Genomic DNA, 12,970 nt, shown 5'->3' on the forward strand with positions numbered 1-12,970 from the left:
CTACCTGAAAGCGTTCACAAAAATAAGTTCCCTACCGACTGCAGTATGGCGGAAGCGGCAAAATTTGTAGTAAAAAAAAAACATGAGCCTTTCCACCCTCTGAAAAAAAATTAAATTATGGGGTTTCACGTGCCAAAACCACGATCTGAACTTGAGGCACGCCGTAGTAGGGGACTCCGGAAATTTGGACCACCTGGGGTTCTTTAACGTGCACCTAAATGTAAGTACACGGGTGTTTTCGCATTTCGCCCTCACGAAATGCGGCCGCAGTGGCCGGCATTCGATCCCTCGACCTCGCGCTCAGCAGCTCAACACCATAGCCACTGAGCAACCACGGTCGTTTTCCACTCTCTGAAGGTGGGTGGCCAGCGAAGTTGTTTGGTGGACGACACAGAGATGATAGAATTTTGAGCAAAGGTACTGCGACGAGGTTTATTGTCGTCGATAACGTTGTAAGAACGCTAGGCACTGGTAGGCACTGCAAGGACTGTTTGTAGCACGGGGTTCTCTCGCGATCACGGCACGGTCCTTCGTCTTCCTCCTCAGTCGGCACATACCCAGGGGCGCCTCTGCTTCATTACAATGCCCCGGGAGCGAAGCATAGCCACCCTGGCGACTCAGGGCGCAGAGAAGATGAGTGGGTCGTAATACGGTTTCAGGCGGTTGACATGTACTGTCTCTCGCCCGCGACGACGCAGGTCTGGTGACACTGTGAGCGGCTCAACGATGTAGTTGACCGGTGAAGTGGCATTGATGATACGGTACGGACCGTGATAACGCGCCAGGAGTTTGGAAGAGAGGCCAGGAATATGGGCTGGTATCCAAAGCCAAACAAGTGAACCGGGAGCAAAGCTGGGTGGTGGTTGATGAGTATCGTCATGTCGTGTCTTTTGACGTTCTTGAGTCTCGCTAGTGAGAGAACGTGCCAGCTGACGGCAATCTTCAGCATACTTGGCGACTTCGGAAAGCGGAGTGTACTCTGCGGCAGTATGGTGTACGGTTGGTACGTACGGTTGGTACGGCAGTATGGTGTCCAAAGGGCAGGAAGGCTCTCGGCCATACACAAGGAAAAACGGGGAAAAGCCGGTAGTCGCTTGCGTCGCGGTGTTGTATGCGAACGTGACAAAGGGGAGTACGGTGTCCCAGTTGGAGTGGTCGGATGAAATATACATCCGCAACATGTCGCCAAGTGTGCGATTGAACCGTTCGGTCAGGCCGTTGGTTTGGGGATGGTATGCGGTCGATTTTCGGTGAATGATCCTGCACTCCGTGAGGAGGGCTTCGACACCCTCCGACAAGAAGACACGGCCCCTATCACTCAGTAGTTCTCGGGGAGCACCGTGGCGAAGAACAAAATTGCGAAGGATGAAAAACCCAACTTCACGGGCGGTCGCTGCCGGCAGAGCTGCAGTCTCAGCGTAGCGAGTAAGATGATCTACGCCGACAATAATCCACCGATTTCCACACCCGCTGCATGGAAGCGGGCCGTAGAGGTCGATGCCGACGCGGTCGAACGGACGAGCCGGGCATGGTAGCGGCTGCAACGGTCCTGTGAAACTGGTGTGTAGGTGTCTTGCCCTGTTGGCAAGTAGTACAAGCCTGAATGTACTTTTGCACAAAGTTGTACATGCCTCGCCAATAATAGCGCTGACGCAACCTTGTGTAAGTTTTGAGGACGCCGGCATGAGCGCTTAGGGGATCAGCGTGAAAAGATGCGCAGATGTCAGAGCGCATATGACGAGGTATAGCAAGGAGCCATTTCCGACCGTCCGGCATATAGTTGCGGCGATATAGAATGTTGTCTCGCACGGAAAAGTGGGTTGCTTGGCGACGCAGTGCTCGTGTCGAAGGGACATCAGACGGAGCGGCAAGGTAGTCAAGTAACATTGCAAGTGTTGGGTCCTTGCGCTGCTCTGTGTGCATGTCGGTGATGGTCAATGGTGACAGGGTGGACGCGGAATCTGACAAAGGCGCCAAGTCAGGCGTCAGTGGGGAGCGGGAGAGCGCATCAGCGTCGGAGTGCTTGCGACCGGAGCGGTACATGACGCGGATGTCGTACTCTTGCAAGCGAAGCGCCCAACGTCCTAAGCGTCCCGACGGGTCTTTCAAGGAAGAAAGCCAACAAAGGGCATGGTGGTCTGTAACTACGGCGAAAGAACGGCCGTAAAGGTATGGACGAAACTTGCTTAGTGCCCAGACGATCGCCAGGCACTCCTTTTCTGTCACTGAGTAATTTAATTCTGCTTTCTTCAGAGTACGGCTAGCATAAGCGACGACGTATTCATCATAGCCAGCTTTCCGTTGCGCTAAGACCGCACCAAGGCCAACTCCGCTGGCGTCAGTGTGAACTTCCGTAGGAGCAGCAGGGTCGTAGTGGCGAAGAATAGGTGGTGAAGTCAACAAGTGGCGCAACTGCTGAAATGCCGCATCACATTCAGGTGACCACGCTGCTATGCCGTTACTGTCGGAAAGTAAACTTGTCAAGGGCGCCATGATGGATGCGAAGTTGCGTACGAAGCGACGAAAATACGAACATAAGCCAATAAAACTTCTGAGGGTTTTGATAGACGTGGGCGTAGGGAAGTCTGCAACAGCGCGGAGCTTGTCTGGGTCCGGGAGGACGCCGTCCTTTGAGACTACGTGACCCAAGATGGTTAACTTGCTTGCAGCAAAACGGCACTTTTTGAGGTTGAGCTGTAGGCCGGCAGAGGCGAGACAGGTCAGAATGTCATGCAGGCGAGCGAGGTGTGTCGGAAAATCGGTTGAGAAGACGACGATGTCGTCGAGGTAACATAGACATGTCTTCCATTTGTGGCCGCGAAGGATGGTATCGATCATACGCTCAAAAGTAGCAGGCGCGTTGCACAACCCGAAGGGCATGACGTTAAACTCGTAGAGGCCATCGGGTGTAACGAATGCGGTTTTCGGACGGTCAGGTTCGGCCATTGGAACTTGCCAGTACCCGGAGCGCAGATCCAAGGAAGTGAAATATTCTGCGCCTTGCAAGCAGTCGAGAGCGTCATCGATTCGAGGCAGTGGATAAACGTCTTTTCTTGTTATCTTGTTTAGGCGTCTGTAGTCGACACAAAAACGAATGGAGCCATCTTTTTTTCTTACCAACACGACAGGTGAAGACCAAGGACTTTGAGAAGGACGGATGACTTCCCGTTTGAGCATGTCGTCCACTTGCTCTGTGATGACTCGTCGCTCTTTGGCCGATACACGATACGGGCGCTGTCGCAAGGGGGAGTGGGAACCGGTGTCGATGGTGTGAGAAACACCGGTGGCACGGCCCAATGACGTCTGATGGCAGTCGAAAGAAGAAAGAAACTTGTGAAGGAGAGCGAGAAGTTGGCGGCGATGAGATGGGGAAAGAGCAGGGTCGATGGCGTTGTCAAAACACACTGAAGACGATGAGTCTGAGACAGAAGCGATGGCGTCAACGTAACAACGGTGGGAGTCGGTAGGAACATCGAGATCGTCAACGTAGTCGACCGCCTGCACGTATCCTAGGGTCTCTCCACGCAGTAGGCTGATCGGGTACTGGTAGTAGTTGGTGACCAGCATAACAGTTGACCCAGATGTTATAGTGAGCACGGCAAACGGAAGAACGATGCCCTTGCGCTGAGCAAACACATCGGACGGCGTGAACACTACAGTGGCGTCAGAGTCGGCAGCAGACGACAGGACAACAGCCAGCGACGACTCAGGGGGTATGGTTGTGTCGGCATCAACAATGAGTTTATCGGCAACGCGAGGAGAGCCGGTCAGCAGTGATTCACATAGTGGTAAAAGCGAAACTTCTGCGCGCGAACAGTCAATGACAGCATGATGACGTGACAGAAAATCCCAACCAAGGATGAGGTCGTGAGAGCACGATGGTAGCACGAAACACTCGATTATGTACAGAACGTCGTTGATGACAACACGGGCCGTGCATACAGCTGATGGGTGAATTCGCTGCGCGCTGGCAGTGGCGAGCACAAGGCCAGAGGGAGCTGTAGTCACTTTTCGGAGTTTGCGACGAAGGTTCTCGTGAATGACGGAAACGGCGGCTCCGGTATCGACTAGCGCAACTGCGGGTACTCCCTCGACAAAAACGGTAATAACATTTTGCGGCGAAGATGGAGGTCTTGAGAACGTCGACGTATTAGCAGTTCTTGCCTCAGGAACTGCACCAGTCAGTTTCCCGCTTCAGTGGAAGCTCGACGACGCAGCGGCGAAATCGAACGCCGACGAGGGGAAGGGGAACGACGAGTTTCTGATCGGCGATCAGTTTCAAGACGTCTCGGTGAAAATGGAGACGCGGCGGCGTATTGTGGTGCGTAGGTGGGCGTTTCAAAGGTGGTAGGCGTTGTTGGGGCGCGGCGGCGGCAGAAGCGCGCCACATGGCCAGCAATGCCGCAGGCGAAGCAGATAGGCCGGTTGTCTTCAGTGCGCCACGTCGAGGTTGGACGAAAAAACTGCGGTGACGGTCGGGCAACTGGAAATGAAGCCGGATGCATGGGCGATGAAAAGGAAGCTGGCGGCGGAGGAGGCCGTGCAACCACGGCTGCGTAACTGAGCGGCAACGACGTAGGGTGGGTGGGAAAGTTGGCATATGGCTGCGGCACACTCATAGGATTGGGTGGGGAGGTTGGAGGAGCTGCAGGAAGCGCTTCCGATATCTGATTCCGGATGGCTTGCTGTAGCGTCGGAGTCAAAGCTGCCGAAGGTGAGTCGCTGTGAGGCAGCAGCGATAGCTGCCTGGCCACCTCTTCACGAATAAAATCTTTTATGTGTTGCGATAGGGTCGAGTTGGGCAGAAGGTCGGCAGAAACCGCAATGCTCGAGACGGAATCGGTGAGCTGAATGTTTTGGCGAGCGATGGAACGTTGGCGGCGCAGCTCGTCAAAGCTCTGACATAGGTTAGTAAGGACTGATACGCTCGTTGGGCTTTTTGCCAGCAGCATCTGGAATGCGCCGTCCTCGATGCCCTTGAGGATATGCTTAATCTTGTCATCCTCTGACATGGTGGGATTTACCCGCTTGCACAAATCGAGAACATCCTCGATGTAGCTGGTGAATGTCTCTCCAGGCTGCTGTGCGCGCTGGCGCAGACGCTGTTCAGCGCGTAGCTTACGCACAGCGGGGCGATCAAACACTTCGGCAAAAAGGGTCTTAAATGCTGACCAGCTTGAAAAGTCTGATTCGTGGTTGAAGAACCACAGTTTGGCTACGTCGGCGAGGTAGAAGGACACATAGGACAGCTTAGCCTGGTCGTCCCATTTGTTATGGGCACTTACACGTTCGTACGATGAGAGCCAGGCTTCCACGTCGTGTTCGGCGGTCCCACTGAAAATGGGTGGATCGCGATGAAGAGGGACGCCGGCGCAGACGACAGTGGCAGCCGGTGGTGCAGGCAACGAAGTGGCTGGATCAGGCATAGTGCAGGGCGATCGTGTTGGTGTTGGCAGGGTTCGAGTGCGGAGCTCCAGGACGAGGCGAAGGATCTCAGCAACCTCCACCAAATGCGACGAGGTTTATTGTCGTCGATAACGTTGTAAGAACGCTAGGTACTGATAGGCACTGCAAGGACTGTTTGTAGCACGGGCTTCTCTCGCGATCACGGCTAGGTCCTTCGTCTTCCTCCTCAGTCGGCACATACCCAGGGGCGCCTCTGCTTCATTACAGTACAAACATATTTTGTACTGGTCGGTGTTAATCGTGATGATAGGTACGCACACACATTGGCGTATCACCTCTGTTATTAAATCTGGCCCTGATGAAAGACAATGAATGGCTCATACCCCCATAAACGCGGCTTCCCCATTCCGCCGACAGAAGAGAAGTGAAATTCTACGCTGGAATGGAGCAGTGGCACAAGCGCGTTCGCGCGGATACGCCGAGGGGCACCGGGGAGCCAGATGTGAAAGTAGACGACGACGCTCGAGCGATTGCTGATGATGACACTTTTTCCGTGTGGACGCCATGGCCTAGCCGCACCCAGCTTCGATGTAAAAATGCGGAATAACTCATCTCACGATCACTGTCGACGGTAATGCGATAGCACTGTCACAATATAGCGACGAGTTACGTATGAGGTGTGTAGTGCAGCGGAACTCATTTTTCGCGCTTCACCAAGAACGTGGCGCCATAGCGTGCCGCTGCCCCGAAGCATGTGCGTGACCTCCAAAATCCTTGGCGCAATGATGCGTGCGAACGCTGGAACGCGGGCGGTGCGGCTACCGGGCTCCTCTCTCACTCTTTTTTTTCGACACGCTTTGTTATGAAGTGGCACAGCCGATAAACGCGTGTATGGCCTCCGTGAAGAGAAGCGTGGTGCGCCGGTGCCTTGGAACGCTTAGAATTGTTCCCTCCCTTGCCGCACACTCAGTGGCTCATACCTGCGAGTGACTCAACTTGGTGAGAGAGTCATCGAAGAGGGGAACATACCCAGTCACGCATCTACAGTGACTTGTGTCGGCATAGAAGAGCTTCGTTGAAAAGAGGCACCTATGTACACATTGGGACATAGTCAGTCAGTAACCCATGTCAATCCAATGGTCGGTTTCGAACGCTGTTACATCAGCACAGCAGCCCGATGCGCCAACTATTCGACCACAGACTACACAGTGACTCTTGTAGGCGCGAAAACGGTTAGATACATACATACGCAGAGAGGTATAGATAACCTCCGGAAAGTTCGTGAATTACAAAAAACAATGCTAACGCATTAAATCGTGGTGCCTTGACACCGTGCTTCGACATGGTGCTTTGACGTTGTGCCTCCATACGTCCTCGTCACCGACCGACGAATGGTTTATTTAAGCAATCGTGCAATACAGCCACACAACTGCAGACCAGATTCCCACGAGCCGCGGATTAATGGCCTCACGGAGCACCAGAATAAAACCCAAGCAGGTATATTTGCAATGGACGTCAATGTCGAACACAAGACGTGGAATGCCGTCCTCCCGTAGGTAACCTTTGCCAGAACATTGCAACAAACATTGCAGATGACGCTATTCAGGCTGGTTTGGGGAATGAACATCGCAACCACGCTTTAGGCCGTGCTACTGAACGTCAGCGACAAAGACAACTTCGACATCACCAACTACCTCCAGCGCACCGAAGAGGCCTGCGCATCGAGAACCATAAATTGATCCACAGCCGACCCTACAAACTTCGACCATGCTACTTGACATACCAGCCCGTTGACATTATTTGGATTTGGACATGAATACGCTGACGTGAACCTAGTGAAAACCTACTGCGACATTATTCCGACCATACAAGATACTCCGACGTATTGGTGCAACGTACTGCATAACGCTAGGTCGACATTGTCACGCATTGACAGCGGTGCTTCGCATTACCTGAATACATCCTTGTAGTGTGGCCTGAGGTCTCAGCAGTTACGAACTCTGGAACTTTATTCCTTGCTTGCTTTGTTGTCGTGCTTTTTTCACGAATACGTTTTTAGCTTTCATCTTCTGCAAGCAGCTTTGCAAATATGGTAATTAGTAGGGGAACATTGACACGTGCACGTTGTTTATGCGTTAGGTGCTCCTTTTCTCAGACAAGCAAACGGTCGAGGAAACATGGCCGTAAGGCGTGTTATAATGCGGTTTTGTATCCCTAAAATTCATCTGGAAATTTTTTTTTCTTGACGCACTAGCAGGTTTGTGGGCCCGGAGACACGATTAGCTGTCAGCTATGCTAATGTGCTGCAGCAAGAAAAGTCCGCGCTGCATCTTGAAACAGCAGTACGTAAATTTTCGTGGCAAATACCAGCAGCTTCAATAACTTACAAATTCATTAGGTGTGATTATTTGCTTGATGTCGCTTTCGATCGGCCATGCAGTCTGGAAGTTTACAGATTACATGGTTACTTTTACAGATTACAAAGTTACTTTAGTGAAATATTCACCGTAAGACAAGAACGGGGCTGCTACTTGCATAGTATGAACAGACGATGTATTTTCGCAGCAATCTTAGTATCGCTACTGAGGTTGTGGTCAGTGAGAAGTATAGGCCGCAGATCATATCAACTGTGAAAGGAAAACAAAGCCTGCAGTAGTTGCATTTTTTCCGAGAAAGCTACTAAGCATGCTTCATGCGGCTGAATCTTCCAAAGCTTATTGCTCGCACGCATTTGCGAATCGTTGCTTAAACCGATACCAGACAAAACAGTAGAAGGCCTACAGGCAATATAATTGTCCAAGATATCGCAATGGAGCCTTCGCATTATGTGTAATGATTCCACTTATTATTCATTGACACCTAAGTACACCGTTTTCGAGCGGCACTGATTGCCTCAGGGCTACATACACCAATAAGATTCAATTTCGCCTTGCGTTGGCTAAACCGTAGGCTAAGGTTGAAAACCTGTTATGCAAAGCACGGTAGCACCAACAGAGGTAATGTCAGGCGGAGGATCCTCGAAGGGCCTTCGAAGAAGAGCAAGGAACAATGTGAATATGCTAGTCGCACATGCTGGGACTGACGCCAACCACATGCTAATTTCACACATGTTTCTGCTGAATTATCCGTTCTGGTAATGCTAACCTGGCTCAGCTTCTGGTAACACCTAGTTTAGTTCAGGAGTTGAATTCACGTAACGTTTTTGTTGCACTTATTAGGACATCAGACTGTGCTTGCCAACTTAATTCGCCAGCACTGGTTAACCCGTGGATGAAATAGAAAAGTTACAGTGGCTTAGCTCGGCTATGCCAGGATATACGTAGCGTTAGCAAAGGTTCAGCTGATTATTCTTAGCTTTCCTGGTTGTCTAGATTGTCAAGGATTAGCTTGATTGTCATGCTTACTGCTGCTCCAATGACACACACGCGGTATACGTATTATGTGGCACATGTATTCATTCCTCCTACGCTCAACCGCTAATTGCCAGGCAACTACTTCGGGATCCGATGAGTAAAGCTTCTCCGTTCTTCTGCGCTGTTGAGCAGCATTTGCGCTCTCCTTCTCCATGGCTATACCACACTGGCAAACGCCAGTCAGAAGCGCAGCGACTCCAGTGCAGTGTCAGACGGCGACTGCACAGCGAGCGCGCGCCGGGGGCCAGTGCGTCTACCACGGCTACGACGTCACTCCTCTGGAATGCGCAGACCGGCGGCGGTGAGTCGCGCGCGGCGGCGGCGGAGTGCGCGAGAGGTGCCGGCTCCGGTGGCTCCGGTGCGCAAGCCGTGTGACATCACTGATCCTTGCGCATGCGCAGCACGGCTCTTGATGTGCCGCGCGAAACGGGCTTGGCTAGGCCAGTGTAGCTAACGCTACAAAAATCTAACCATCATCTCCTACCCTCATTTCGTAAGTTAGTGCGTCTTCCGCTGAACTTTTCAGAGCGCAGTTGTTGGGCGCCCGTCCCTGCGGCGAGCGTCGGCGTTTGCGGCGTCACTCGTAACCGTGCAAACGAGCGCAGCCAGAGCTGAAAGAGCGAACGCGCAGCGCCGCGGGGGATGAAAGACGCGAGGAGGAAAGCGCAGAGGAGGGTGCAGAGGAACCATGATTCGGAAAGCTGAGGAGAGTATGGCGAAAGCGTGAGAAGAAAAGTGTAGTACGGCGAAAATGGCTACGAGATGGCGCCGGAGTAGAGCACGCCATCTGGTAGGTCTGTCGACGGCGACTGCGGTGAATCGCGCCCACGCGTCACCCACGCGCTGGCTCTCGCGTTCTCCAGCTTAGCGAGGCAGTCGCGCCACACCTCGCTCAGTTTGCAAAGTGCCGCACGATAAAGATTGTCCGCGCCAGCCAATATATCAAGAAATGAAAACACGTATAGAGCTGCTCTAAAATTTGGTATTAGGGAGTATCGTAATCGTCGGTGAATGATTCCCTCTGATACTTGTTTTGATGTTGGTTAAATGCCACGATTCTGCTTTATTTTGATACCATTTCGTCATTTGCATAGTCATCCATACTTGACTGAAGGTCCCAATGCAGTCTTTGACTACGGGACATCTTTTTGAATTTCGTATCTGCCAACCATGTAACCAATATGTGAAGCAATAAATTGTAGAAAGAAATTCAAATTTAATATATCAGTAAGCATGCAAACAGTCTTGTTTCAAGCTATATTACTTTGATGCTTTAATTTTAGGGCACATTGTCTCACCACGAAACTTTCGAAAGCCCATGTGAAGTATACGAGAAAGCAAGTGTTCGCAAACATCTTTATTATTACCCGCCGTGGTTGCTCAGTGGCTATGGTGTTGGGCTGCTAAGCACGAGGTGGCGGGATCCAATCCCAGCCACGGCGGCCGCATTTCGATGGGGGCGAAATGCGAAAACACCCGTGTACTTAGATTTAGGTGCCCGTTAAAGAACACCAGGTGGTCCAAATTTCCGGAGTCCCCCACTACGGCGTGCCTCATAATCAGATCGTGGTTTTGGCACGTAAAGCCCCATAATTGAATCTTTATTATTTCACACGTCTCTGAATATAAAGCTCCAGCACGCTGTATACGCGTATTTCATCGTTTTCTTTTGTGTGAATACGCATTGTGACTCGTAATAACCTTCTATTGTTGGCTAACTTGATGTAAATAGAATATTGCTTTACTGGGTGGTCTAGCGAACGCCGTGGGCCACTTAAGTATAACAAATCATTTTTATTCTTCCTAGGTTCCTATATCTGACTTAATGAAGAATGAATTTAAAAGGGTTAACATCACATTCAAAGATACAGATACCTTCTCCGTATATTATAATTACTATAAGCTTTTAAATAGGTTTTTAGCCACTGCCAACCCGTAAGTATCAATTCGCATATTGCATGATCTTTCGTACGTCATTCTATTAGACTGTTTTAATTTCACGATATGCGAGATACATCACGGTGCTAGGTAGTGCGTTAGGCCGTCTGCGCACCAAGAAACTCTATGTGGTATCGTGTTATTGATGCCGAGATACCATTGTTTAAGCATACTGTAAGCGCTTACCGTGCTAGAGCGTAGAATGTTTAAGAATGCCATTAGGAATATATTTTTAAAGCGTTTCACGTCTTCGACGCATCACTCCATGCAGTGGTTTCATTTTAGGTGAAACATTTGCCTGAGTCTGTGCCGTCTTTTCAGGCCTCAAGACTAAAAACTGATCTCAACATTACCGACAAAATATATCTCTAATATTTCATCCTCCGCGTTACACAACGTGGCCTCTTTTTCTATTTACCTTTTGCGGCCAGGACGAAGAACAGATAAGCTCATTCGCTTTCATTGTATGCCATAATGCATTAGTTATTATCATGATGGCATGGTTTCATATCCTTTAAAACGGAGTGGTAACAAATATTCACCTAGCCTGCTCGAGATAATCGCATATGATACACATGCTCTTTCGTCTAACATTTTCTCAACATCTCCTTCAACCTTTTCTCGCACTTGAAACTGTTAAATCTATCTGGTGCTGCTACCTATGCTTGTAACTGATCGACTCACATCAATCTCCTGCCCGCTTTTTTTTTCTCCAATCCACCAATACTCTAGATGTGTGGTGTTTATCTCGACTGCTGACTGTCTAATGATTCTAGCCCTTTCGAATTCCAGCACTTCTGAAACGTCAACCTTACCTACGGGTCTCACTGGGAGAATACCTTCAAATTCCGTTCAGATGTGCTCATTTGACTCCCGATTCGCGCTGCAGCAGACACATGCCTGACACGGTTGTGGATATTTGCTTCCGTTTGTCTTGGCCGTTAGGCAACCCGCGCGATCCTCAAATAGCAAGGTACTGCCCTATGTGTTTATGTGCAAACTCCCCTTCTAATTACTTTCCTCCTATTCTCGTAATATTCCATGGTCTTTTTGTTTCCATTCTTAAGAAGTAGTTCTTTATGAAGAAGGGAAAGGTTGGCGCTATGTCTTCTGCAGCCTTTGAGGGAGCACGGCTCGGCGCCAACGGGGAGGGGGAGAGTGGGTGAAAGAACAGGAGAGGAGAGGGTGAAGATTTCGCCATGGCGGGGCCGAAGCAAACCGGAGGGCAGGAGCTGAGTGGGGCCGGCCTGGGTGGGAGGCCTTGTCAACAGCTAACAGTTCTGTCATGGGCAGATGAGGGAGGACTACATGGTCTGGCAGACCTGGGAAGGGAGCGCCGATTGCTGAAGGGACGCTACAGTCTCACTGAGAGCAAGGTGAAATCGAGAAATTCGACGACGCTGAGCAGTGCCGATAGCTGGTTGCTGTTGGAGGGGAAAAATATGTTCTCTCTGGCGGCAGTAAGGCCCAGGCAGCGGAACTCCTGAAGGAGCCGGTCTCAATGTTGTAGGTACGCTGGGCATGCCAGGACGAGGTGTCCAAGTGTTTCGGACTCCCCACAGGAACCACAGGCTGGTGAAGCAGTGACCCGAAGCCAGTAACGATGTGCCCCTGTCCAACACCAGCCGATCCTCAGGCGCAGCAAGAGCGTAGTCTCCCTGCTAGCGAAGCCTTGGAGGTGGGTCAAGGGACACCCGCTTGTCCAGGTGACAAGCCAGGAGATGTCGTCGCAGCCTGTGCCTTGTGAAGTATGCAGTTGTCACTGCAAGGCTGAGAGGGACCGCGGAGTGGTGGGCTCTCTTTGCAAGGGCATCGGCCTCCTCGTTGCCCGGGATCCCCAAGGGGGATGGAAACCAGTGTAGGGACACTTAGCAGCCCGCCTCTTGCAGCCTAGTCGAGAGTAGAGCGACTCCCAGGCTGGCCCTATCCGGCCTCTTCTGGCTGAGAATATATGCCTTGGAGTCGCAGAAGATGGCTGCTGGGGTCGCTGACAGCTCCTCCGCGAGTAGGTCGACCGCGATGTGGAGGCCCGCTACCTCCGCTGCTGTTGAGCTCGGGTCTGCCAGGAGGCGACATAGCTTGCTCTTCTGTAGAGCAGGTGCTACACAGGCTGCCGTTGAAGAGCCTTTGTCTGGTACCATCGAATAAGATGTGGAAGTGGACCCCTTGCTTCTCGTGGAGGGGAGAGGCTGCCCTCTGCGGCAGGGCACAGG

The 12,970-nt window shown here is 51.4% G+C and overlaps 2 protein-coding genes across 4 annotated transcripts in view; one reads left to right on the forward strand and one right to left on the reverse strand.

Moving 5' to 3' along the window:
* LOC119432548 (neprilysin-4-like) overlaps positions 1–12,970 on the reverse strand; it is an 811,607-nt gene that overhangs the window by 392,425 nt on the left and 406,212 nt on the right. The window lies entirely within an intron of this gene.
* The window catches only part of LOC125941613 (neprilysin-4-like), a 100,852-nt gene continuing 98,509 nt past the window's right edge, over positions 10,628–12,970 (forward strand). For all 3 annotated transcript variants that reach the window (XM_049659294.1, XM_049659295.1, XM_049659296.1), the window contains exon 1: positions 10,628–10,754. In XM_049659294.1, the coding sequence (XP_049515251.1) occupies positions 10,645–10,754 (110 nt within the window). In that variant the 5' untranslated portion in view covers positions 10,628–10,644. The remainder of the gene's footprint in view (positions 10,755–12,970) is intronic.

The sequence above is a fragment of the Dermacentor silvarum genome, chromosome 11 (assembly GCF_013339745.2).
Source record: "Dermacentor silvarum isolate Dsil-2018 chromosome 11, BIME_Dsil_1.4, whole genome shotgun sequence".
Classification (NCBI taxonomy): Eukaryota; Metazoa; Arthropoda; class Arachnida; order Ixodida; family Ixodidae; genus Dermacentor; species Dermacentor silvarum.